The following is a 26057-nucleotide window of genomic DNA, read 5'->3' as shown; positions in this document are numbered from 1 at the left end:
TGAAAGGGGGAAATTAAAAAACCCCCGGCATGAGGGGGGTGGGAGGGGAAAAAGAGGGGGTGGGAGGGCTGTGGCTCTCTAAGAAGGGATTCCTTACATACGCCAAGATGCAGCTGCTTCTGGGGTGGTGGCAGTAGCTGTGTATAACAGGCATCCCCAATTCAGAGCTCTGGATCAGCCCACTGGGGGGCGGGGCGGGGGAGACTACTGCCGGGTGTGAACATGGCTCTTGATCCAGCACTTCTCTCCTGACTTCCCATCCTGGAGAAAAAGAGATTATCTGCTTCCTGCTCCCCCCCCCTTTTTGCTGAGATGAGGGATGGAGAATTGGTTCGGGGGGGGGGAGGGGCTCTGAGCAGCAAATGCCCTTCTGGAAATCATGAGGTGAAAACAGGGTACAGTAGCAGCAATGCAAAAGTGCCAATGGAACATTTAGCACCCTTGGGATGGTTGGGAGCAGAGTGGGCTACCAGGGTAGGTGGGCCGGTTGGTCCAATCCGTGGCAACAGGAAGGCAAGGTGAGACAACCCCCCCGCCCTGGACCCTTTGGGGAGAGGGAAGAGGGATGGATGTATCGGAGCGCATTAGAATGGGATGTCGGGGTGGGGTGGGGCGTAATATTTTCATTCACATTCTTATGCCCCTGCCCGGAATAACAACAACAATAAATAGACACCAGAGTTTGAAGCCCCAGTTCCCCTGCACAGCTGGGGAGGGGCTCCCTCCCCAGTTTAGTCCCTTGAGTTCGCCGGTGGCCACAAGCCACTGCTGCTAGGAGGACGGGGGAGTGCAGGGGAAGGAGAGAGAGCACGCTCCGGCTCTCTCCGGCATTCCCGTGTGCTCCCCCACTTTCCTTCTCCACAACAGCAGCAGCAGCTCCCCACAGTCTGGTTCAGAGTACGTGATGAGGAGGGCGGGGCAGCAGCGGGAGTCCTCCTGTCCAAGGCAGGGTGACCAGACACACCCAGGACATCGTCTGCATGGGAAAGAAGTGGGGGGGGGGAACAGAAAGAGAAAGGACAAGAATAAGCACCCATAACATTGTTGTGGATTAGAGAGAGCATGTGGCTCAGTCAGCCCCGTAGCTAGGGAATTCTTTGGGAGGGGACCTTGGGGGGGCCGCCAGCTAATTAAATAGAAGTACAGTGCAGGTGGTAAGTTGGAGCACTTTGTGGGCAGCCCCGGAGGGAGGGGGCCCAGAAGAAACACAAGGGGGGCGGGGCCCGTGGGCCCCATGTTAGCTACGGGCCTGGGCTCAGTTCAGGTGTCATGCAAAACCACAGAGGAGGAGGAGGAGGAGGAGGAGGAGGAGGAGACTGGATTTACACCCCACCCTTCACAACCCGAAGGAGTCTCAGAGCAGCTTACAATCTCCTTTCTCTTCCCCTCCCCACAACAGACACCCTGTGAGGTAGGTGGGGCCGAGAGAGCCCTTTTGAGGACTGCCCTTGAGACAACAGCTCTGACAGAACTCACCAGCAGCTGCATGTGGAGCAGTGGGGAATCAAACCCAGTTCTCCCAGATTAGAATCAGAATCCATGGTTTTAACTTAATTAATCGCAGATAGTCTTAACAACGCCCTGACCTGGATGGTCCAAGCTGGCCAGATCTTGGAAGCTGAGCAGGGTCCGCCTTGGTTAGTACTTGGATGGGAGACCCCCAAGGAAGTCTGGGGTCATGACACAGAGGCAGACAATGGCCAACCACCTCTGAACATTTCTTGCCTTGAATACCCATCAAGGGGTTGGCATACGTCGACTGTAACTTGATGGTGCTATCCACCACCAGTCTTAACTACAGTTTTGCCCAATGTTTTAACCTGGATATCTCAACTTAATCCTGACTTGCTTCCCAGCACCGCCTTTCCCCATCTCCAAAGGAAAGGTGATGAGACCAGCATTCGTTGAGGCAAACCAAATTTGAGTGATCATCTGCACACTGGATCTTGGTCGCACATGCTAACCATAGTTAAAATAAGCCATATAACAGTTTCAACCATTGTTAAAATAAAATAAAACACGGGCTATATAAACTTTGTAAAATTAACACTTGTGTGTGTCATCTCTTATTTTGCATTTTATTATGCAATTTCTACTAAGGATAAGAGGGTTGTCTGTCCATGGGAAGAGTAAGAAGCTCCATCGGATCCTGTGCCCCACTAGATGACAGTTCTGACAGTTCTGAGTTGTTTCACTGTGACTGAATAATTTACCACCTTGGGCATTTTAAGGAAAGGCACCTGATTCTCCATCCATCAGCCATTACCTACAATGCCAAGCTCCAGCTACAGGCAGGTGACATTAGTTTCTCCCACTAGTATTCCCAACACTGCCTATGCTAATGCTGGGACTTGCGGGGGGGGGGGCATGTGTGGGCAGGGTGGAGTTTGAGAAGGATGTGATGTCACTTCTGTGTGACTCTCTAAAAATTCCACTGATCTCTATGGTAAAGACGCCGGAAAGAATAACACCTGAAGCCCGTCTGGAAGAACCGTATAACATCAGAGCTCTGCTGCCTGGGTGCTGGTAGGTAGTCACCCCCCTACATAATGTGGCCCTAGATAGGTAATAAATTGTCTGTAAACCGCTCAGAGACCCTTTGGGGTTAGAGCGGTATATAAACTGTAAGTTAAATAAATAAATAAAAGACCATGGGAGCCATTTTTTTCTCAAAGGTGGGAGACTAGGGGTGGGAGTGGGCTCCACTGGGCTCAGGCAATTGGGACGCCTATCTCCAACTAGCAACAGATAAAGTTTATCAGCAGTCCTTCTTATCTGCACTGACTTTTACTATCAGTATGTAATTATTTTTTAACGTTTAATTTTTTTCTATTGTATTTTATTGTTCTATATTTGTTGTAAACTGGCCAGAGCAAACTTCAGAGGATGGCGGAAGACAGGAAGGCCTGGTGTGATCTGGTCCATGGGGTCGCGAAGAGTCGGACGCGACTGTGCGACTGAACAACAATAACAAACTGGCCAGAGAGCTTTGGCTACGGGCATATAGAAACAATAATAATAATAATAATAATAATAATAATAATAATAATAATAATAATAAAATCCTCCCTCTCCCTATCCTTGCCACCTTAAGGCCTAACTAGACATTATTACAGGGAAGGCCTAGTTGCAACCAATGCACCCTCTAAGCTGTGGAGTCTTGTGTGCAAAAATTCTATTTTGTGAGCTACTGGCATTAAAGTTGTGAGCAAGCGATCTGGCCACTGCACAAATTAGTTTGCTCTGGAGCCATCGTTCCTGAGCTAAAACAAGAATGTGTGAGCCAGAGGCTAAAGAACTGTGAGATAGTTCATACAAACTCAGCTTAGAGGGAACACTGGCTGCAACCCGACAATGCTGAGATAATGAGGAATTGGGTGCAAAGCACTTTCAGGGAAGTGCTTCCCCATGGGATGAATTGCTGAGGAATCACTTTTGGGCTTTCTGGTTCTCACCTGTAAATGCTCGCCCCTCCCATGACTCTTACCCCTGACTCCCAGTTTTGGAGCAGGAAGGACTTTAGAATAATGACTGTAGAAGGATGAGGGAGCACTTCCATTGGCGGGAGAGGCGGCTGGCCTGCAAGGAAGGAGGGGGGTAGTTCTCCCCTGCAAATGCTTTATAGTCCCAACCAGGCTCATTTCTGGTTTAAGAGAAAAAAGAGCCAAGGCGAGCATTTGCAGGGAAGGACTGGCACACAGGGGAACGGTAAAGCACCCACCTCCCACCCGTTTATTCTCCCTTGCAAATTCCTCCCCTTGTGAGCATTAGGAGAGAAACGTGAACTCAGAAAGAAGAAGAGACGAAGAGATTGGATCTATACCCCGCCCTTCACTACTCAAAGGAGTCTCAGAGCGTCTTACAAACCCCTTTCCCTTCCCCTCCCCACAACAGACACCCTGTGAGGTAGGTGGGGCTGAGAGAGCTCTGACAGAAACTGCTCTTTTTCAAGGACAGCTCTGACAGAACTATGGCTTGCCCAAGGTCATCCAGCAGCTGCAAGTGGAGGAGTGGGGAATCAAACCTGGTTCTCCCAGATTAGAGTCCGCACACTTAACCACTACACCAAAGCACATCTAGGTCAACCCTTGTGATGGATCAACCCATCTAGACAACAGTTACCACAACTTTCCTTGCTTTTGTGCTGCCAGAGTTTGATCAGTGGCAAACACCATCAGCGCATACTGACCTCCATTGGCTTGGCATTAACAGGAGTACGTTCGCACTGACATACTGTCCGCCCGTTGGCTACCTAGTGAGTTCCCTAAGGGAAGAGAGAAAGGAGACCAAGAAAAGGTAAATATAGCACTCACCCTTCAGAGCTTCGTAAAGTCATGCACGGAGAAGAGGATATAAAGTTATGCTGGCAAGGGAAACACTTTTGCTCTTCCCACCCTTTCCTATGCGGATGCAAGCTGCCCACTGGGGGCACAGAAAGGGGGGGGGGATATTTATTTATTTTTAACAACATTTATATCCTGCCTTCCTGCCCTCACAAGGCCCACCAAGGCAGCTAACAAATAAAAATCACATTTTAAGAAGAGAAGAGATTGGATTTATGCCCTGCCCTTCACTGTCCGAAGGAATCTCAGAGAGGCTTACAATCCCTTTCCCTTCCCCTCCCCACAACAGACCTCCTGTGAGGGAGGTGGGGCTGAGAGAGATCTCCCGAGAACGGCCCTTGAAAGAACAGCTCTGAAAGAACTTGTGACTAACTCAAGGTCACACCAGCAGCTGCATATGGAGGAGTGGGGAATCAAACCTGGTCCTCCCAGATTAGAGTCCGCGCTCTTAACCACTACACCAAACTGGCTTAAAACCACTAAAACCAACAACAACACAACTATTTTATTCATGGCGACAAAATTCCCAGGGCTTTGGTCACCCTGGTGACAGGTAAATTGTGATTTCTTTTGTTCCTAAATGATGCTTGGGTTGGGTCTGACTGATGTGAAGGGGCCCAGAGGGAATCCTTGTCAGAGGGCCCTTGACATCTCTTGAAAGCCCTGTTTCCCACAGTGGTATGTGCTTTTTAGACTTTGAGCTTTCCAAACAAATGCCCTACAGAAGAACAGTTGGATTTATACCCTGCCCGTCACTCGGAGTCTCAGAGCAGCCTACAATCTCCTTCCTCACAACAGACACCCTGTGAGGGTAGGTGGGGCTGAGAGAGCTCTTTTGAGAACTGCTCTTGAGAGAACAGCTCTGAGAGAACTGGGACTGGCCCAAGGACACTCAACTGGCTGCATGTGGAGAAGTGAGGAATCAAACCCAGTTCTCCAGATTAAAGTCCGCCGCTCTTAACCACTACACCAAACTGGCCCTCAGACTTCTCTTTCCAGACAGCAAACTGGTTACATTTGTAAAGTGTTAAGCACCTGCTCCTCTAGTATTCATTACATGGGACTAACGACTGTGGTGAGGAAGGCAATTCTGCACATGCTCGGGGGGGGGGGGGGCAGCAAGCCTTTGAGGGAACTGAACACACACACAAAAATGCCTCCATTTTTGGCAGGTCTCCAAACGCTCCTGTGCGCTTTCTCAGAACGGGGTCATGTCTGTGTGGTTTCTCACAACAGTTCCTTACATACCCTCTGGCTGCATCTTACGAAGCTGCACCCCGGGTGAGGTAATGGAGGCCACGGAGGCTGTGCGGAAATTGGCCGGCAGCATCTCAGCTGAATCGGGGCTGACACCGCGGAGGTCCTTCTCCCGGAACATCTTTCGCCAAGATGGGGAACGGCTGAATGTCTTGGCACTGTCCTGAGAGGCGAGAATCAAAGAGTGTGTGAGTAAGCTTGGAAGACCTCGCACAGCCGGAGGTTTCTGAAGGAGGAGAAACTCACCTCATCCAGCCGCCGGTCTGTTCCCATGGAGATGAGGTTCCCAAATTCTTTTTCCAACATCTGCCTAGCCTAAATGGAAATGGAGAAAATTTTAAAAAACTGTGTTGGACTCTCTTCCCCCTCTTTGGTTCTTCTTGCTCTACAAGGTTTATCCCTCTTTCGCAGAAGAATGTAAGAGCATGACAGATCCATCTAGTCTAACTTCCTATTCCACAGTGACCAACCTGATGCTTCCAGAAGGCCTACGAGCAGGCTATGGAAGCTCAGAGCTACCTCTGCTGCAGCCAGTGTTCCCTCTAAGCTGAGTTAGTGTGAGCTAGCCTCACAGTCTTTTAGCCTCCGGCTCACACATTTTTGTCTTCGCTCAGGAAGACTGGCTCCAGAGCAAACTAATGTGTGCAGGAGCCAAATCGCTCGCTCACAGCTTTAATGCCAGTAGCTCACAGAGTAGAATTTTTGCTCACAAGACTCCAGAGCTTAGAGGGAGTATTGCAGTCCCCCAGTATTGGTATTCAGAGGGTTTCTGCCCCTGAGAATGGAGGTTCCATTGTGGCTAATAGCTATTCATGGATCAATCTTGCATGAATTTGCATAATCCCCCGCTTTTTGCATCAAGTCACAGCTGACTTATGGCAACCCCATGGGGTTTTCAAGGCAAGAGACATTCAGAGGTGGTTTTCCATTGCCTACCTGTGTGTTGTGGCCCTGGACCTCTGGGTGGTCTCCCATCCAAAGACTAACCAGGGCTGACCTTGCTTAGCTTCCGAGAGCCAATGAGATCAGGCTAGCCTGGGCTATCCAAGTCAGGGCAGTTCCCCTTTAAATCCTATTAAACTAGTGGCCATCGCTATGTCCCCTTTTAGTGAATTCCACAACATGAATCACTTGTTGTATAAAGGAGGATGTCCTATTGTCTGTCTGTCTTGAGTCTACTGCCCATCAACACTTTTGGGTGGTCTAGTATTAAGGGGGACGGAGAATTCTCTGTATCCATTTTCTCTCCCCCACGCATCATTTCATGGATCTTTATTTAGGGGTAGGTGAGATGCTAGAACAAATAGTATGTGAAGGAAATGGCACACTTTGGGGACCAAAGGGTTTTTGAGACATGGTTGACAGTCATGCAAATGAGCTTTCTAGATCTCTTGCTCTGAATTTTTATGTAGTTTGGCACAAAAGGTTACCAACCCTTGTGATAGGCAATGGAAAGCAAGGATGGATTCAAGAGGGGATTGATAAACATATGGAGCAGAGGACCATCAGTGGCTATTAGCCACAAGGTATAGATAGAGCTGGGGCAAGTGATACACTGTATTCTTGGTGCTTGGGGGGGGCAACAGTGGGAGGGCTTCTAGTGTCCTGGCCCCACTGCTGGACCTCCTGATGGCACCTGATTGGCCACTGTGGGACAGAGTGTTGGACTAGACAGACCATTCGTCTGATCCAACATTGGCTTCTCTCGTGTTCTTATGAAAAGGCTTCAGGGCTTCCCTCCCTCTTTCAGTTTTCAAGGAAGCACCAGGTACATTTGATTCCTCTCCCTCCTTCTCCTCCCCTTCCCTGACCTCCTGGGTTCTCTCTCCTTCTCCCCACCTTGATCCATCTTCCCCACGACTGAACCTGACCTGTGTGTTCTGGGTAGGGATTTGCAGCAGCAGGGCCAAGTCGTTGCAATCAAAGGTGTCATCCAGGGCGAGGAGAGCCCCGTGTACCCCACTCTCCACCAGGTTGTTGGCAAACTCTTTCAGTCCAATCATCTGCACCCAGCACATGACGCGTTCGTTGGACCAGACCATTACATCTAGAAAGGGAGGAAGAGAAGACAGAGGTCTGCAAGGTCCCTCCTGTGTGATCCTCAATCCTGCTGCTGTCAATGATGTCCTCCCCTCTCTAAATCACAGGGGGTGGTTGTTGTTTTTTTTGGGGGGGAAGGGGAACAATGGCCTCAGAAGGTTCCTTTGGTGCACATGTACCTTTGATTTGGTTCTGACTCTCTTCCCTCCTTCGTTCCAGTTCTTTCCGGTCATAGTTAAGACGCTTCAGGCACATGATCCCGTAATGGAGGCTCACCCTGGGGCAGATACAAGCAGAAAATACATCTTGTAGATTGCAAATCAGTGGTGGAACACATGCTTTTGTCTTCCAGGGTCAATCCTGGCTACCTCTAGTAAAAAACCTTTCACTTGCTGAGACCCTGAAGAATTACTGCAAGTCAGGGCAGACAAAACCCAGCTAGATGGACAAAGGCAGCGTCTCTATGGCTAGTAGCCATTGTAACTAAAGGGAACCTCCATGTTCATATGCAAACATCCTCTACATACCCGTATCAGGAGGTAACATCAGGGGAAGACTTCAGCCTCTATACGCCTTGTTTGTTTAGCCCTCCAGGCAACTGATTGGCCACTGTGTGAAGCAGGATGTTGGACCACTAGTCTGATCCAGCAGGGCTCCTCTTATGGTCTTATATGTGTACTTGTTAAATGAGCTGTGAACCAGGGTTCAATTCTCACCTCTGCCACCAACTCATGAGGTAAACTTAGTCAAGCTACTTTTTATTTTCTCACCCGAAGCATCTTTTTTCTTCTACAATATAAGGAAAGTAAAAACACTGCCCTATCTTACTGGGCTGTTGTACAGATCACTGAGATAATACATGTGAAGCACTTTGAAAATTCAAATCCAATATAATATTGCTCAATATGACTAGAACTACAGTGGTGTACTATCTCTCATCCCAAGATAATGCGGTTCTGTAGCCACCAGAGCAGGTAAAGGCAACAACATGCTTTCACACTGGTATCTCCAGATGACTGGTATACTCAGATGTTTATTCTAAGCATGGCCAGCAAGGATTTTTTAAAAAGCAAATAAAACTTCCTGAAATGGTTAGATAGCACATGGTATGGAGGTATCCTTTTTTTCTTTTTTGGCTACCCACCTTCAATTATATTATTTTTTCTCCATCACAGCAATATCACACCCGAGAGAAACACACCCACTAAGGCATAATATACAGAAATCATCCATTGTTTGGTCACATGCCAATATGACTAAGAAATGGAGGCAGAGATGCAGATACAGAGTGGGCTATGCAGATGGAGAGGGGGTTAAAGAGTCTCTGGGAGATACTGATGGTTTCAGAAAGCTTTTGCCAGCCAGCCAACACATTTCCCTCCCTCCCTCAGCAACAGTTGTGTCTGAGGGAAGAAAGAGAGACAAGGTTTTCTCCAGAGTGTGCTTGAGATGGATTGTATCCCACAGGGGCACGTGTAATATCCTCAGACTTCCACTTCCCACTTCCATCTGAATCAAAGACATTATTTCATCAGGAATAAAGGGGGTAGGAGATGAGCTGTATTGCTCACCATGAAAGATGGACTAGGGAATCTCTGACAGAGTTCTGAGCAGTCTCACAAAGCCTACATGTCCCAGAATCGCTTGCAGGATATTGGCAGAAGCAGAACAGGTAATCTCTTCTGAAACTGAGTTACACCTCTAGTATAAAACAAGCCTTAACCACAGTAATTTTCAACTCTTCGTCTTCCCTGGCACTCACCGGTGGAAGCTGTCGACCATCTTAAGCTGGCCCCGCAGTTCCTTCTTATTGAGATGGTCCAACATCCGGGCATCGACCAGCGACTCCATGAAATAGCTGCGGTACTGAGGCAAACCAAGGCTGGGCAGCCAGTCGTTCCCTACCCATTCATGGTTCATGTCGCCATAGGCCAAGATCTGCAAAAACAGACAAAGAAGAATGCTCTGTATGTGAGAGAGAAGCAGAGGCAAAGGATTTGCACCAGGGCCTTCTCTCGCCATTGCCTTGCTCCTACAACTTTTGGGCTTTCCTCTTTTACCACAGCCTACCTCTGAGTATGTGTGAAGACTCCATTTAACCCAGCAGAATGTGACTTTTGGTCTGTTGTTCCCACTAACCCAGGGGCTTCGATTCAGATCGTCAGTCTGCCATTAAGCTCACCACATGAACCAGACAGACAGCATGGCGTAGCAGTTGCAGCCCCAGACTAGGATCTGGGGGAATTTGGTCTGAATCCTCAATCTGTCAAGGAGTCTCACTGTGTGACCTCGGGCCCTTTGCGCTCTCTCTCTCTCAGGCCCAAACCAGACATATTTTGGGGACAGATGTATCTGGTAGGGCTGCCAAGCCGCAGCAGGGGATCCACACGGTTCACCGGGATCCCGGCCGCAGGGGACAGCGATAGGCGTTGCACCGCCGTCGCCAGAATGTGACGCTACGCGTCGCTCTGGCAACAGGGCTGTTTGGAGTCCCGTTGCCAGAGCGACGCGTAGCATCACATCCTGGCGACGGCGGTGCAACGTGTATCGCTGTCCCCCACGGCAGGGATCCTGTGAAGACGTGCAGATCCCCCGCCACGGCTTGGCAGCCCTAGTATCTGATTTTCCCCAACCCAAACTCATGTTCCCCACAGTCACACAGAAGCGGCAGGGGATGTCATTTTACAGATCAGAAGGAGACTTTTTCTGCTTGGAACTGTGTTGTGGGAGAAGAAGGGACTCCTTCCCCTTTCTCTGCCTTTTTCAGAAACTGAAACGGCACCCGGCAGAATATTTACACAAGGTTGGGGCGACACCTGCTCAGAATACTCTGTGTGTAACTCCAAAGTCAGGCAAATAGCTCCCTGCTGGGGACCGTATAAGCTTTTCAATATGGCATGAGAAGGAACTCCTCCTCCTTCCCCTCCCCCCATGCCACAGTTCCAAGTGGGAAAAGACTCCCGTCTGATCTTTAAAATGGCATTCCCTGCAGCTGCTGCGCGACTGCAGGGAAAACAAGTTGGGTCAGGGAAAACGAAGTACAACTCGCCCAAAAATGTAAGGTCTAGTTTGGCCCTCAAAGTAGACTCACTCAGGTTGCGGTGACACGCGCCAGTTGGAGCCAAGGGGAAGCAAGGCTATTTCCTCCGGAGGAATCTGACCCACAGTTGTGAGATCACACATTCTCTTTGTGCAGGGGGCGCAGCCCGTCACTGTGTTCAGATGCCACTGCGGGGGAGTTGGGGGTGGTGGTGTTGCCATTTATTTCCCATGTGCATAAACAAGGAATCGTACCACCGCACTGAGGGTTCCCCATGGCGTACACGATTATGCACATACTGCGAAGGGGGGGGGAGGGGAAACGGCACCAAGTCGGGATGGACTGATCAGGCCATCCCGACAGCATGAGTGTGTGCTAGAACAATCAGACGGGGGAAGTCTGTCCGTGGCCCATCAGAACCTGTTTAGAGCCGGACTATCCCTGGTGTCTTTTAACTCCACTTCTGAGGCGGAACAGCATGGGTTGCTGACAACTGCAGGACGTTTCCCAGATGTTGTAGTCTGATCATTCCCTTTAGATCCGTCAGGCATTTGCAGCTATGTCAGATCTAAAGGTGCGTGTGATCACAGCCTCACAGGGCTATTTAACAACACATACAAAGGGAAACCAATGTGGGGTCCTCATGGGATCCTCACTGTTTTGGGTCCTCATTAGAGAGAGAAGCAGGATATAAATATCAAAATAAACATAGGCCCCGGTCACACGGAGCATTTGCCGCGCTAAAGAGACGGATGATAGGCGGATTTTCCGGGCGCGATCACACCGCAACATCTGGGAAGCATAGTGCTCCCATGGCTAACCCGTGGCTTCCCGCCTACAAGGTACTAGTTTCCGAACAACGCGGGGCAAGGGCGGGCGTCTGATCGTGTCCCGTCCTAGTCCCGTTGCAAACTGGTTATTTTTTTTTCCAGTCTGGACAGGATGTGCACAAACGATCATGCGCATGCACACCTTCTGGTGAAAAAAAAAATCCCGATTGCCACGGAAGCGGCGCCTAGCGATTGCTGGTGTGATTGCTCCGCGCCGCTTCTTTGCTGCCCTGCAGAATAGTCGTGTGATCAGCACCTCCCCCCTAACCACGGGACCTCGACGGGACGTCTGATCGGGCAGCCACGTGTTATTTTGCTCTGGGGCAAACAGCCATGCTTCCCCCCTGCATTTTCCGGCCTGTGTGACCGGGGCCATACTTGGGCAAATCTCTCAGCCTTGTCTACCTCACAGAATTGTTGAGGTGATAGAAAATGGGAAAGTTCCATTTGGCTACCCTAAGCAACCTGGTGGAAGGACAATATAAGAAGAAAAATACATAAATCCATTAAAAAAAACCAGCATAAAGGCCCTGACCTGGATAGTCCAGGCAAGCCGGATCTCGGAAGCTAAGCGGGGTTGACTCTGGCAAGTACTTGGATGGGAGACCTTCTTGGAATACCAGCAGTCGGGAGGCGGGGGCAGGCTTTATTCAGCCACCTCTCCGAATATCCTCCAGGCCCCCAGTAGGGGTCAGTCACCAGAGGTTGCCATGACTTTCAGGTGCACACACATGAATATATGAAAAATACAAAAAAAAAAAACCCTCCCCCCCAATCCAGCATAAAGATGCTATTTGCACATTTTGGCTTGGCGGGGCACTGTGGCGGGCATTTTGAAACAAGGATGGAGGGAAACAAGACTTTAAAAAATTCAGAGCCATTGATGGGGTATGTGACCATCATCCAGGCCTAAAACCTTTTTTTTAATCTATTGGTCATATTTTATCCCTCCCTCCCTCCCTTCAAGGAGACCAGAGTGGTGCACAGGGTTCTGTTCTCCACCATTTTTATCCTCACAACAACCCTGCGATGTAGGCAATGCCACGAGAAGCTGGCCAAGCCAAAGTCATTCTGTGAGCTCAATAGCTAAGTGAGTCTTAAATAAAACTCTTAATGATTACATCACACTGGTACTCATGTAATACCTGGGATCTTATTCTACATTTTACTAGTCTATAAAACTCTTGTAGCAAAGCAAATACACACATCAGTGCATTTGCTTGGGGACGCATATAATAGCTACTGTACAATATACCACCACGCCCAATCACAGATGGCCTCCTCTTTCTGTAAACCTAGAAAGCACAGGAAGAACAGGCCGATAGGCAGAGCACAATGAGAAAGTAAACAAATAATCATGCAAAAGAAATCTATTGATTTCTCTCTCTATCCCTACCCTCCCACCTCTAATTAAAAGGCAAGCAAACCAAATACACCTGTGCTTGTGTTTATAGCCACCTGTGGGTACAAACCTCTTACCCGGGACAGCCTCAAACAAGTTAAAGATATTATGGGGATTATTTTCAGTTTAAGGGCAGGGGATTCCCACCGTCAGCAGTGTATGCATTGGTTCTGTCATGGGACCAAAAAACAGCAAGATCTACCTAATGGGTGGCAAATCTCCCATTCACATCCTATACTTCAGATTCTCACAAAACTCATTGTACGCCGGAATAGGGGAGGCATACACAGTTCCTCACTGTCTGGCCCAAGACATGGTCACATGATGAAACTATGACGCTGCCTTATTATACATCGAACAGCCATGGATGCCCCACCCCCAGTAGGGATCAAGAAATCTGCAAGGGATGGCCAGTCAGAGCTCAGGTATAGATTTCTGCAAAGACAGGTAAACCCCCAGGTCTGCAGGGGGGGGGGGGGGCACAATGAAAAGATTTTTTAAAAAGGCCATTAAACGAAATAAGTTTAAAAATGCCGTGATCTCGCGAGACTATGACCTACCGAGTGGGGTTGCCAGCTTTTTAAACTGGTTCCTCCAGCTGCCCTTTTAATATCGGTTTGATCTGCAGCAGCTATCAGGCAATGTTATTTAGCTCCATGCCTTGAGAAGCATCAGCTGCACATTTCTGCACATTACAGGACATTTTCCTCCAGGCCGGCTGGCAACCGTAATTTGGACAGAACTGGCATGGCACGGTGGCTAAGGCTGCAAGGCTACAGCGACAGTACTAAGTAACAGGGGATTTACTTCTGAGTAGACCTGCTTAAGTTTGCTCCCTGGGGGGGGGGGGCAGGTCCCCAGCTCACATGTTGCCTTGCATGTGAGTAGCTCACGACAGCCTTGAGCAAGTTCTGGCTTCTCAGCCTCAACCTGCCCCCTGCTGTTTAAAATACAAATAAACATTCCCCTCTTCCCCCCCGTACACACACACACACACAGGCATGCAAGAAAAGAGAAGGCCACAGTTTGCATCCCTCCCCTACCTGCTCCCAGCTGATCTCCTTTGTCTCCTGGGCAGAGGTTAAATGTGAAGCAGAAAGGCAAGCAGAAAGGCAGGATTAGACACACGCTGTTCTCACACTCTTATTGATAGTGCCGGAAGTAAAAAAGAAGTGCTCCTACTACGGTAAGAGGTCTACATGTCTCCAGTTGTACTCCTTCAGTGTCAAATCAAACTAACTTAGCGCCAAAGAAACAGAAATATTCTCTTCAGAAAAATCAAGCCGTTAAAAAGAAAGCAGAGGAAGGTCGCTAGAGCAATTCCTTACTTTAAAGTAGGGGTGGCCAAACTGCGGCTCGGGAGCCACATGCGGCTCTTTCACACATATTGTGCGGCTCCTGGCAGGGCGGCTGGGGAAGCGAAGGGGAGGCATGCCTCCCTGATTGGTCTTCCCTTCCCCAGCTAGTGTTCCCCTCCCTGGGTAGGCTTGAGGTGGGGGGCAGCAGAAAAAGAAAGCAACTTAACACTTAAATTTGGTCTCAAAGCAGCCCCCCCCCGCTGGCTGGCGTGGAGAAGGCATTTGTCTCTTTAAATCCCTTCTCCAAGCCAAGCCAGCAGGTGTGGGGGCGCAGGGGGCTTGGAGGACACATTTAAAGTTATTTTCTTCCCCTCCTTCCCCCATCTATTTGCTTTCTTTCCACTTTCTTTCTTTCCACCTTTCTTTCTTTCTCCCCTCCCTCCCCATCTAAAGTTAAATGTGTTCTCCAAGCCCCACCACACCGGCAGACTGGCTTGGATCGGAAAAGGCATTTGTCTCTTTAATTTAATATGCACATTTGCATATTTTCCCATTAAAACATGTGTAATGTTTATGTCTTGTGGCTCTCGAACATCTGACATTTATTCCATGTGGCTATTACGTTAAGTAGGTTTGGCCACCCCTGCTTTCAAGGATATTACTTCCTGGACCTATCTTCTCCACTTCCAGAACAGGAAAGGCCCAAATAGCACAATTACTGTTCCTTATTTCAAATTCCAGAGAGGGTCACCTTATTATGGAATTTCAGTCTGGAAACTCCACAGACTGTACCAGGATTAACGATTCCAGTCTTCCCAGACAGAAATAGTAAGCCAGAATGCCTTCATCAAAGGCCTTCCATATGCATGTTAAAGAAGTACGGATCCCCTGTTTACAAACAAAAAAGGATAGATCAAGAGTACCAACTTGCATGGGGAAGAACTATAAAGCTGCCAGAGAGAGTGATATCTTCGAATCTTCCTGTGTGCAGATCATTACACATATAAAAATAGGCACTGGCAATTGCAAGGTGGTATCTTGGAAATTGTTACAACCGGGGAATGCAACAGGCGTGCGGACAACAAACACTGCCGTATCACTTACTGGCTTCGTTGTGGCTGTCAGAGATTCCATCTCTTCATGCGTCATCCACACGTTTCCAGTAGACTGGCCAGGGGAGCAATGAAAGTGAAAAATGGTTATCAATATTTTAAAACATTCCAGCCTCACACACTCGAAGGACTGCCTCTGCCTGTATGAACTTGTGCGGCAGTTCCAATGAACCCATGAAGCTACAGACCACTGTTATGTCAAGATGAGTAATGCCTACCCTGACTGGAAATGGCTCTCTAGGGTTCCAGGTGGAAGTCTTTCCCGTCACCTACTACCTAACTGGAGAGGCCAGGGATTGAACCTGGGATCTTTGGCACGCAAAGCTTTACCACTGAACCACGGCCACACCCCCAAAGGGCAGTGAGCTTCTTCAATCTATTGGTCCACTTTGTTGAAACTTCCACAGAGCATTCCAAGCATGAGATGTTCAAAGGTGGTTTGCACCCTGACCTGGATAGCCCAGGCAAGCTCAGTCTTGTCATATCTCAGAAGCTAAGCGGGGTCGACTCTGGCAAGTACCTGGATGGAAGACCTCCATGGAATACCAGAGCCGGGAGGCAAGGGCAGGCTATATTCAGCCACCTCTCTGAATATCCTCCAGGCCCCCAGTAGGGGTCAGTCACCAGAGGCTGCCATGACTTCCAGGTGAACACACACATTCACACGCACACACACACACAAAAATACCAACAAGAAAGGTGGTTTATTTGCCTTGCTCCACACAGCAACCCCTCTCTCCTTTGGTGGTCTCCAATCCACATACTGACTGTGGCCAACCCTGCTTAGCTCCCAAACCCAGATGAGCTCAGGCCAAACTGTGCTAAGCAGGCTGTCTGAATCAGACTATGGTAGGTACACTCCTTTTCATTATCTTTCACTATTTTGTAGGCTTTTTTTTTTTTTTTGGTAGAAGCCTCCACACTCTAGCACAGTGTTTTGGAGGATGTGTGAAAGTTTATTCATTAGTTTTCCGAAAGGGCTGTAAAACAGGATTGCTTCAACGCTTTCCTGCATGTCTTATTTTCATTGTTTGTGCGTTGTACTGCATTGGGGACTTTTCCCCTTTTCTGCACCTGTTTTGCTCCCTCTAGTGGTCACTTCAATATTTCCTTCCTGCATTTCTGGCTTTTTTAGGAGCACTCGTAGATACAGCGATGAAATATCAGACTAACCACTAGAGGGAGCAAAACACATACAGAAAAGGAGGGAAAAAGCAGTACGGGCCCACAAGTGAGGTTTGTGGGACACGTATCTGCAGGGCCACACCCACCCATCTCTGCCCAGAAGGCAGCTCTGATCATCAGCCTAGAGATTCTTAGCAGTTCCTCTGCTCAGGTCAGTAAGTATGGTTGTTGCCAGGGCTCACAGTTTCTCAGTGGCTGCCCCTGGGCCCTTGGATGAGCTTCGTGAGAATGTGAGGAAGACCCCTGACCTCGTACAGATTTCACTGGTTCTGTAAAACAGAGCTTTTTCAGTGTGCTTCTGGTGACCCAGGAGTGGGGATTGTGGTTTGCTTCCTTTTGCTAATAATTATGCTGACACGAGAAGATACTGTATTTGTTTTGAAACCAGATGTAAGCCACTTTGAGTTCTGCTGACTGGGAGAAAAGCAGGATATAAATATTTCAAATAAATAAACAATTATAAGTGGATGGAGTACATTTGTTATTTGTTTTCCGGACGGAACTGTGTGTTTTCGTTTTCATTTTGTTTTTTTCGGTCTTCGGACCGCTTTCATCTTTTGTTTTGAAGCTCCTTTATTCCACACTGTGACCTGCCCTGGGTTCCAATTTTTACGAGAAAGACGAGTTTATAAATATTTTCACCCAGCAAACAAACAGAAACTTGAGTGGTTATTCTTGGCTCCTTCAGACCCAGCTTGGGGGCAATGGCAGAAGCAGCTCAGGGCTTACCGTGCGGGATGTGGACGGGGCAGAGGGACTGGTGAGCGACACCATCTCCTGAATGGCAAGGCGCAGCTTGAGTCGGTGCAAGGGGTTGCTGATGCCGATCTCCCGCTGGATTTCTGTGTCCGACAGGTTGGCCATTATGGCACCGCTCTTGACATTGGCACGGCAGGCAGCCACGTACCAAGCTGGCATGCCAACCCATAGCTGACAGAGAAAATGGGGGGGGGGAACATGAAGTCAAGCAGACACTGTGCTTTCATAGCTTTGGAAAAAAACAGATGCTCTCTCCATTTATCACTATGCCTTATTTGAGAGCCCCGCAGAATGAGCTTCTGATTCCCATTCTTCAAGTATCTCTTTTTAAAACAAAATTAAGAAAAAGCAGTAGACCCAGGGGTCATTTCCTGCAGGAGCGCACAGGAGCGGAGCTCCGGCTGTAAAGAGCCCAGGGGACGGGCACATGCAACAAGCCCCGCCCCCTGCTCCCAGCAGCCCTCAGTCAGAGCAAGAAGCAGCCAGGTAAGCTGCAGAGCCCCCCCCCCCCGGGCCCGGTTCAAGACAGTCCAGTGGCACCTTTAAGACCAAGTTTTATTCAGGTACAAGCTCTCCCTCCTCTGCGAGTCCAGTGGAGCCTGAGCGGTGGGTGTTGCCTTCTGACACGCTTCCGATGATGTCAGGGGGTGTGGCACATGCAAATAAGTTATGCTAATGAGCTCCTGCACCTCTTTTTCTACGAAATGACCCCTGAGTAGACTTATTTGTTAGAAGTGGAGGACTTTGCCGCTGTTTCCTGTCTCAAACTTGAGAGATGGCACTAAAGAGTTTAGACAGACAGAGAGGTCAGGACACACCTTTCCTTCCTGCTGTCTGATCCTTTCCTTTGAAGTGGGATGCAATTTCCTCTGTTTCCGCTCTCTCCTCTCTCACACACGCACACAAAAGAAAGGTGCATGATCTCTTCATCTCGCACCATGGAGGCTGGACATGTGTTTGGCATCCAACACCATCTAGTTAGTTAGAGTAGGTAATCTATATCTATCTCCTACCTGCACTCTCAAGCATGTATTTCCTTTAATAAAAGTTGCTTATTAGGTTTAGAACTGATTGCTGACTCCGTGTACCTCTGTAAGTCTGTTGCCACACCAAGCCCCAGCAGTCTGCTACTTTCTGCGGTTCCCTGGCAGTACCAAGTCCAGAGAATCCAACACTATTGAGCGAAGCCAAGGAAATCATTACTGAAAGTTTTTGCTGTAGTTTCCAGGAAATTCTAAAGTGCAATCCTAAACAGAATTATACCTTTCTAAGCCCACTGACATCAATGGAAGTAAAAGGGTATAACTCTGCTTACAACTGTGCTGTTACGGCTTAGGTCACAACAGATCTGGTTTTTAAGGCATAAAATCGAATGAAGGCTCATGTATGGTACAGAGCAGTGGAGGTTCTTTGGATATGGCTGCACTGTATTCAGCTCCAATGCACATTTTCCTCTACATGGCAGGGTGTCTGGGGGAGGGCAGTTCTGCAAATCTGAAGCAGATGTTACAGTGTCAGACTCAGGATCTGGGGGGCCAAGGTTCAAATCTCCGCTCTGCGATGGAAGCTTGCCAGGCCACTGCCGGACTGGTATCCATTTTGGCTTACTTTGGCCTAAGCACTGCCCGGCACTTAAGGTTTTAGGGTGATGTGCAAAGGGGTGCTTTTGCCTTAAGCTACCTCTCGGGGGGAGAAGGGGCCCGACAGCTAACAGGATGACCTTGGGCCAGTCACACTCACTCTCAGCCTAACCTACACCTCACAGGGCTGTTGCGGGGACACAATGGAGGAGAGGAGAACAACATAAGCTGTTTTGGGAAGACCGGCAGAGTATGAAGTTAAGTAAGTAAGTAAATAAAGTTGACTGTGGACAGAGCTGCCTGTTTGCTCTGTGATGCTGCTATGACACCTCTCCGCTACATAGTCACAGAACATTAAAAAGTTTGCTTACTTTTGTAACTAATAAGGGAAGAATGGATGGATGCATGTTTCTACAATTTTTTAAAAACCTCTGGAGAAAGGCAAAACAGATTGCTAAGCCAGAGCTCAGTCTGCAGGTACGAATGTCTGTCATGCCAGTACTGAATCTGGGTCCACCCAGCAGCTGAGGGACATGGTGGGGACATCTGGACAGAAATTCTGCAGACAAACTTTTTCAGATCATAGTAACACCTTTCAATGGGTCAAGAAAGGGTTTAACAGAAGTCCTCCTTACACCTACTTCACCTTTTGCATTACCCTTTTTGTGATCCTGGTCACAGTGACTGCTTTCTCCATCACTGCAGCATATTATTAATTTCTTCTATTTTTAACTAAATGATGCTAGATTGAGTGCAGGAAGCACTGCCCTCGCCCTGTCCGGGCTTTAAACATCATCACATAGCAAAATTCCACTGACAAAGCCAAAACAGAGTGAGGGCAATGTCTTCTGCCCTCGCTCAGGCATCTTTCATTAAAAAAAAAAAGTAGATGAAAAGCAAAAGCCAACTGGCAGCAGTAGAAAACTGAACTGCCAGCCCCAGTAACTGGAACAAACATTTCCTTCCTCTTTCCTCCTTCCCCAGGGTGGATTAAGATGTCTGAACAGCTCTGGAGCAAGCTGAGGCCAGTGGCTCCTGCACTGCCAGTGGCCAGGGGACTCAGCTTGCTCTCAGTCACCAATGACCCTCCAGGGCAGGCCACCAGGAACTTTTCTGGTAAGTTAAACCTGCCCCTGATCTCTCCCTCCCAGGGGCAAAGCCAGAAAAATTTTGGTTGGTGGGGCATGGGGAAATCAGAAGAAGTAGCTCTGGCTCCGCTGCGACCTCTAGTCCTCCTCTAGTCCTCCTCTAGTCCTCTCGATTGGAGACACTCAATTCCGGGCTGCTTTTCTGTGTAAGCAGGGAGGGGAGGGGATCTCCGACTCTCTCTCTTTTGCATTTTGCTATTTTACTTTATTTTTTGTAATTTTATTTTATTTTATTTGCATTTTTTAAAACCTATTTATTTTTCAAAAAAAGCCCCCCAAAAATGAGATTGAAGCTTCCCTGACTGTGCCCAGAATCATTTTGGAAACCCCACGTGCATCTCACATTTTTTTAAAAAAACCTGATTGTTTTTTGTCCACAGGGGGGCGGCACTCATCTGTTGGGGGCATTGCCCCCAACCCCCCCCCCCCCCGTGGCTACAGGCCTGCTCCCTCTGATCACCAAGGAGGAAGTCCATATTTGGAAAGTGAGGGCAGTGAATCTGGACTTGGTGCGGGGGGGGGGGTGTTATGACTCAATCCTGATGCAACAACACTTCTTTGGATACATGTATCTTTCCTTTTGCCTGAGATTATACAGGTTATGCAAGTGTTAGTTCCTGGATGCCCAAGTACTGCACGCTGCAACCACCAAGATCTATGAACTCGGTAGACCCTCCCAACTTCTCCTTTCTTGCCCCAAAACTGAGGATCTATGTATGATCTGCACCAGGATATCTAAATTCTATGTAGGAGGCAGCCCCATCAATTGCTTCTCCCAAGATACCCGACTTCTCATCCAGATGTGAACAAACTGTGGGATTACTAACACTGCAACTCAAATCAATCCTGATTTGCTAGTCTGACCTCACCTTTCCATCCATTTATTCTATACGGCTGAAGCACTCAAGGCCTCTTCACACACTGAGGTTTTAAGTGTAAACCTCAGACTGTTTTCAGTAAATGTAAAAAAAAAAAAACCCACTCAAACTCATATGAGAACACTAGTTAGAAGGCCAGGACTGGCTGCGGTTTCTTGTGGATATCCTGTGCAAAGTTACTTCAGTCTAAGCCAGCTGATGTCACTGGGTTTAGACTGGAATAACTCTGCATGGAATTATGCTGTGAGTGACCGGCCCAAGTCTGCCACCACACAACGTGTGAACTGGCCTTCAGCTGTGTTCTTATCAGCTGTCCACAAAACTCTGCCCTGACATGACTGGTGCCATTTTCTTCTCCTAACTTCACTGGCAGACACTTCCTTCGTCAGTCGTACCTCACAGCTCCTCATTCAAACGTCTCCCTCTACCCTCATTACCTCCAGCCACGACACAACGGTGGGACCGTCCCAGGCGGCGAAAGGCAAGCCTTGCCGACAAGCTTCTTCTAATAACTCGTGCCTGAGGAGAAACAGAGACAAACTCAGAAGGAAAGAGGAGAGAAGAAGATCTGAAAACAGGGTTGCCAGCCCTGGGTTGGAAAAAGCTTGGAGACTTTGGGGGTGAAGCCAGGAGAGGGCGGGGTTTGATGAGGGGAGGGGCCTCAGCATGGCGCAATGCCATAGAGTCCACCCTCCAGAGCAGCCATTTGCTCCAGGGGAGCTGATCTCTGTCAGCTGGAGATCAGTTGTAAAAGCAGGAGATCCTCAGGCCCCACCTGGAGGCTGGCAACCCTATCTGAAGATCTGCAACTTTCATCTGGTCAAACATCCTCTTTCCCTTTCATCCACCCATGGATCCTTGGTCTGCTGCTCCAAGCTTTCTGGTTGGCGTTAATGCATTTTAAAAGTTTCAATCTTTTATCTTCCTGCTCATTCACACAATAATCCTGAAAAGCAGTTGACTATAATTGCTATCTTACAAGCAAATAAGCTAAAGTTACAAGCAAATGAGCTAAAGAGGTTAGGGAAAGGTGGTCTAAGTGCTACTACTGGCTGTTTCCACTCTAGGAAACTTTTATGGCACTCAGCCATTTCTTTTCTGCAGTTATCTAAAACTGAAAATGAAGATGCACACAGTATTTAATATAGCACTACATTTCTCATGAAAATCCAGCAATGTCCATCCCAAGAGTAAGATCCTACCATACCTTTATGGAGAAGTAATCCTGTTCAGCCCAAAGCCCCACTGTTCTGAACAATTTTTCATTTTGTTCCTTTGTTTACCAGCCCAATCTATTACTTCTAAAGCATTCATTAATCAATTGTTAATATTTGTTTCAGAGAGAATAAATACTGGTTTTCACTTGCAGCTCCAGCCATTGTTCAGTATTTTAAGTTTTATTATGATAATACTGTAATGATAAAATAAAAACCAATAATGAGCAGTGGCTTTGGCTACAAAGTGGAAAGCAGTTCTTAATTTCCACCCTCACAAAGCTCCCAGAACTGATCACTGATTATTCATTCAGGACTGCTGTGTGTAGTGGCAAGAATATTGGAATTAGTTAAGCTGGAAAGGAATTAATCAAGAAGGAAAGGAAGAATAGAATAGTATCCCCAAGTAACCTCTATAAGGCTTTAACTGTCCACACTGGACAATCTTGTGCAATTTAAGTTAACCATCACAAAACAGTCCTGGGGGGGGGAAACAGGAGAAGAACAGGGAAAATGCTAAAATGCAACAGATTGGCAACAGTGTCATCTAAATTCTTGTAAAAACCGGAGTGAAGTGAAATTATGAAAATTCCAGTGTAAATGGCTACTATGGAAGTAGGAAAGATGAAAAGAACAAGGTGCAAGGTAGAGAGTTTATTTAGCTCTGTAGAAGGTATGCCACTATGGCTGCGGTCACACACACTAAATAATCCACTTTCAATCCACTTTCCAACTGGATTTTGCCAGTTCACACAGTAAAAATCCAGCTGGAAAGTGCACTGAAAGCAGATTGAAAGTGGATTATTCAGTGTGTGTGACCGCAGCCTAGGTCTGTTTTTTACCATTCTAATTTTAACCATGTATAAAAATAACCCTGTGAGTTCTTGTTTATTATAGAATTGTGTTGTAGACTTGGATATATAACGATAGGAATCTTACAAGGCCAACTCATACCATGCTCAGACTGTTTGTGCATTTTATAATTTTTAGACAGTGTGAATTTGTTATATATTTTAATGGATTTGTGTTTGTATGTTATTTTGTATAATCGATCCCCTGATGAAGCTCATAGCGAAATGTGTTAGGGATCAGTAAGAGCTAAATAAACTCTCTACCTTGCACCTTGTTCTTTTTCGTCTTCCCTGCCCACTGGTGCGACCATCATTTCTCCCGGTTACTATGGAAGTAACCAGTTATTCCATGAGCCAAGCCTGGGTCTCAAAGGACCAAGTCTAAGAAAGCATATTGCTTTGCCAGCCTTCTGCATCAAGCACACACATCCCATCCCGGGTCGGTGACCCTGCCTTCCCCTTGCTATTCTGCCTTCCTATTCCCCTCATTCCTTCTTACTTCTTTTTGTTCCTACGGTCCTTGTCCACAGGTCCGGAGAGCTTAGAAAGGCCCAGGGGGTCTCCAGGTGACATCTCATCTGATGGTGTCCCAGCTGTAAAGGAAGACAGATAAGGTAGGCACCTGCGCAGATACACAACCCTAGGCTGATCTTTCTTGTAATCAAGACAGTGCTTTGGAGCAGAAGGTGCAGCGGGAGTATCAAGAGCCAAGGCAAGCTACTTCTGTGGTTCCTGTGGACTTTGCCAACCATAATGGCACATTCAGAAACCGATAGTAACCTAATAAGATTGTGAAGGCAGCACAAAAAGAACTGGTAGTGCAGGATTCGGGGGGGGGGGGGAAATCGGGGGAAGGGGAAAGGGGCTGCTACCTAAGGGTTATTTGGTTTGCCGGAAGACTGAAGAGTCGGGTTTCGTCTAGCCATTTTTTTTAAAAGCAGGAAAGGATGGTGAGGGAAAAGAAGAGCAAATACAGCCACAGCTCTGGGTGGGGGAAGCATACCAAGCGAAGGAGACTCACGGCCCAACTGTCCCAGCCTCCCTTTCTCTTTCTTGCCGAAGAGGCGCCCGATGGAGGATTTGATACTTTTCTTCTTGGTGGATTTGTGCAAAGAATCCTGGCTGCTGTTGGTGATTTCCGACCCCATGCTGTGCCAACAGAAGGTACGGAAGGGATAAGACGGGGATTTAAAACCAATAAACACGTTCCGTCCCTCAAAGAGGCTCCAACCCTAAAAGCAGGCCTTTTGTGCCCTCGCTGTCGCTCAAACCCCCCCCCCACCATTTCTTGACTCTAACCAACACCCAATGCCACCCTCACAAACGTCCAGGGTCCCAGTTCTCAACTATCCTGAATTTATGTATTTATTTTTTAAACATTTTTATGGTGCCTTTCCACCCACTCATGGTCCACAAGGCGGCGAACAAAAAACCCACCCACATTAAAATGTTTAAATATTTAAATAATTAAAAATAAGTTTAAAACTATAAAATAATTCAACTAAAAAAACAAACACCACTAGAAGGAGGGCCAATAACCATTACTGAGGGTGCACAAGACGAAACAAAAAAGTCTTCACCTGGTGGTGAAAGACACCACTAGAGGAAGACAGATGAATTTCCCTGGGGAGGGAGTTCCAAAATGTTGATGCCACGATGGAGAAGGCCGTTTCTTAGGCTGCCACCCGTCTAGCTTCAGACGGCTGGGGCAACAGAAGCATTTGGGGCTCTTTAGCTTGGAGAAAACGACGACTGAGGGCGCAGTGTTCCCTCTAAGCTGAGTTAGTGTGAGCTAGCTCACAGTTTTTTAGCCTCTGGCTCGCACGTTTTTGTCTCAGCTCAGGAAGGATGGCTCCAGAGCAAATTACCAAATTCCTCGCTCACAACTTTCATGCCAGTTGCTCACAAAGTAGAATTTTTGCTTACGAGACTCCACATCTTAGAGGGAGCACTGCTGAGGGGTGACATGATCGAGGTTTACAAGATTACACATGGGATAGAGCAAGTAGAGAAAGAAGTACTTTTCTCCCTTTCTTACAGTACAAGAACTCGTGGGCACTCAATGAAATTAATGAGCAGTAGGCTTAGAACAGATTAAAGGAAGTACTTGTTCACCGAAAGAGTGATTACCACATGGAATTCACTGCCACAGGAGGTGGCGGCGGCTACAAGCATGGATGGCTTCAAGAGGGATTGGATAAACATATGGAGCAGAGGTCCATCAGTGGCTATTAGCCACAAGGTGTAGGTAGGAACTGTCAGTCGGGGGCAAGTGATGCTCTGTCTTCTTGGTGCTTGGGGGGGGGGGTCAACAGTGGGAGGGCTTCTAGTGTCCTGGCCTGGTGTCCTGGCCTCCTGATGGCACCTGGTATTTTTGGCCACTGTGTGACAGAGTGTTGGACTGGATGGGCCATTGGCCTGATCCAATGTGGCTTCTCTTATGTTCTTATGTTTTTACGATGACTGGAGCGAGCGGGCAGGTTTGTATGAGAGAAGGCAGTCCTTTAAGTACGCTGGTTAGAAAGACACCTGTTTCCATTCCCACTTTCAACCTCTTTTTGAATTCCCGTTTCAAGGCAAAGCACTAACAGGACTTCTCAAAAATCCTGTCTTCCTGCTAGGGTGGTAACCAACTTTTGTTGCAAGGTGGGGCTGCCACGCTCCCAACTGGGGCTTCTAAATTCAAAGGTGTCAGTGGTTTTCAGAACCTGCTGTAGCCCTGTTCCAGGCCCAAGACCTTCTTATTTATTCATGAAGATTAGCATCAGAAATACATATTAAACACATCACAAATGGGTTTATTTTCTTAGGTGGAGGTCATGCAACCACTTGAGCTATGGCCCTCCTGCCATAGCTCTCACAGACCCTGCTTCTTTGCTGCCAGTATTAAGCATAGGGCCCTGATCCCAACTTCAGCTGTGTTCCTCGAGAGTCTACTCAAACCTGTGTAAGGGCCCCTGGCAGGCTTCCCAAGTACTTACCGTGATTCGGCGGGGGACAGTTGCACTCCACCATGCCGTCGCCAGGAAGTGATGCCGGGCGACGCTCTGGCAATGGGGCTGGAAACTCGATGGTACCATCGGGTTTTCAGTCCCATTGCCAGAGCGTCGCCCAGTGTCA

The 26057-nt window shown here is 47.9% G+C and overlaps 1 protein-coding gene across 4 annotated transcripts in view; it reads right to left on the bottom strand.

Annotated features, from left to right (window-relative positions):
• Positions 1-46: 46 nt before the first annotated feature.
• Positions 47-26057, bottom strand: part of PPFIA3 (protein tyrosine phosphatase, receptor type, f polypeptide (PTPRF), interacting protein (liprin), alpha 3) — a 92224-nt gene continuing 66213 nt past the window's right edge. For all 4 annotated transcript variants that reach the window (XM_015423142.1, XM_015423151.1, XM_015423159.1 and 1 more), the window contains exons 18-29: positions 23941-24086; positions 23437-23530; positions 21310-21391; positions 17237-17437; positions 15315-15377; positions 9403-9578; positions 7820-7917; positions 7472-7647; positions 5847-5915; positions 5592-5763; positions 4190-4264; positions 47-976 (exon numbers count right to left, since the gene is read on the bottom strand). In XM_015423142.1, coding sequence (XP_015278628.1) covers positions 4206-4264; positions 5592-5763; positions 5847-5915; positions 7472-7647; positions 7820-7917; positions 9403-9578; positions 15315-15377; positions 17237-17437; positions 21310-21391; positions 23437-23530; positions 23941-24086 — 1336 coding nt within the window. In that variant the 3' untranslated portion in view covers positions 47-976; positions 4190-4205. The remainder of the gene's footprint in view (positions 977-4189; positions 4265-5591; positions 5764-5846; positions 5916-7471; positions 7648-7819; positions 7918-9402; positions 9579-15314; positions 15378-17236; positions 17438-21309; positions 21392-23436; positions 23531-23940; positions 24087-26057) is intronic.

The sequence above is a fragment of the Gekko japonicus genome, unplaced genomic scaffold (assembly GCF_001447785.1).
Source record: "Gekko japonicus isolate JY-2015 unplaced genomic scaffold, Gekko_japonicus_V1.1 scaffold1358, whole genome shotgun sequence".
NCBI lineage: Eukaryota > Metazoa > Chordata > Lepidosauria > Squamata > Gekkonidae > Gekko > Gekko japonicus.
Note: the sequence above shows the minus strand (reverse complement) of the source record. Positions and strands in the feature narration are given on the sequence as shown.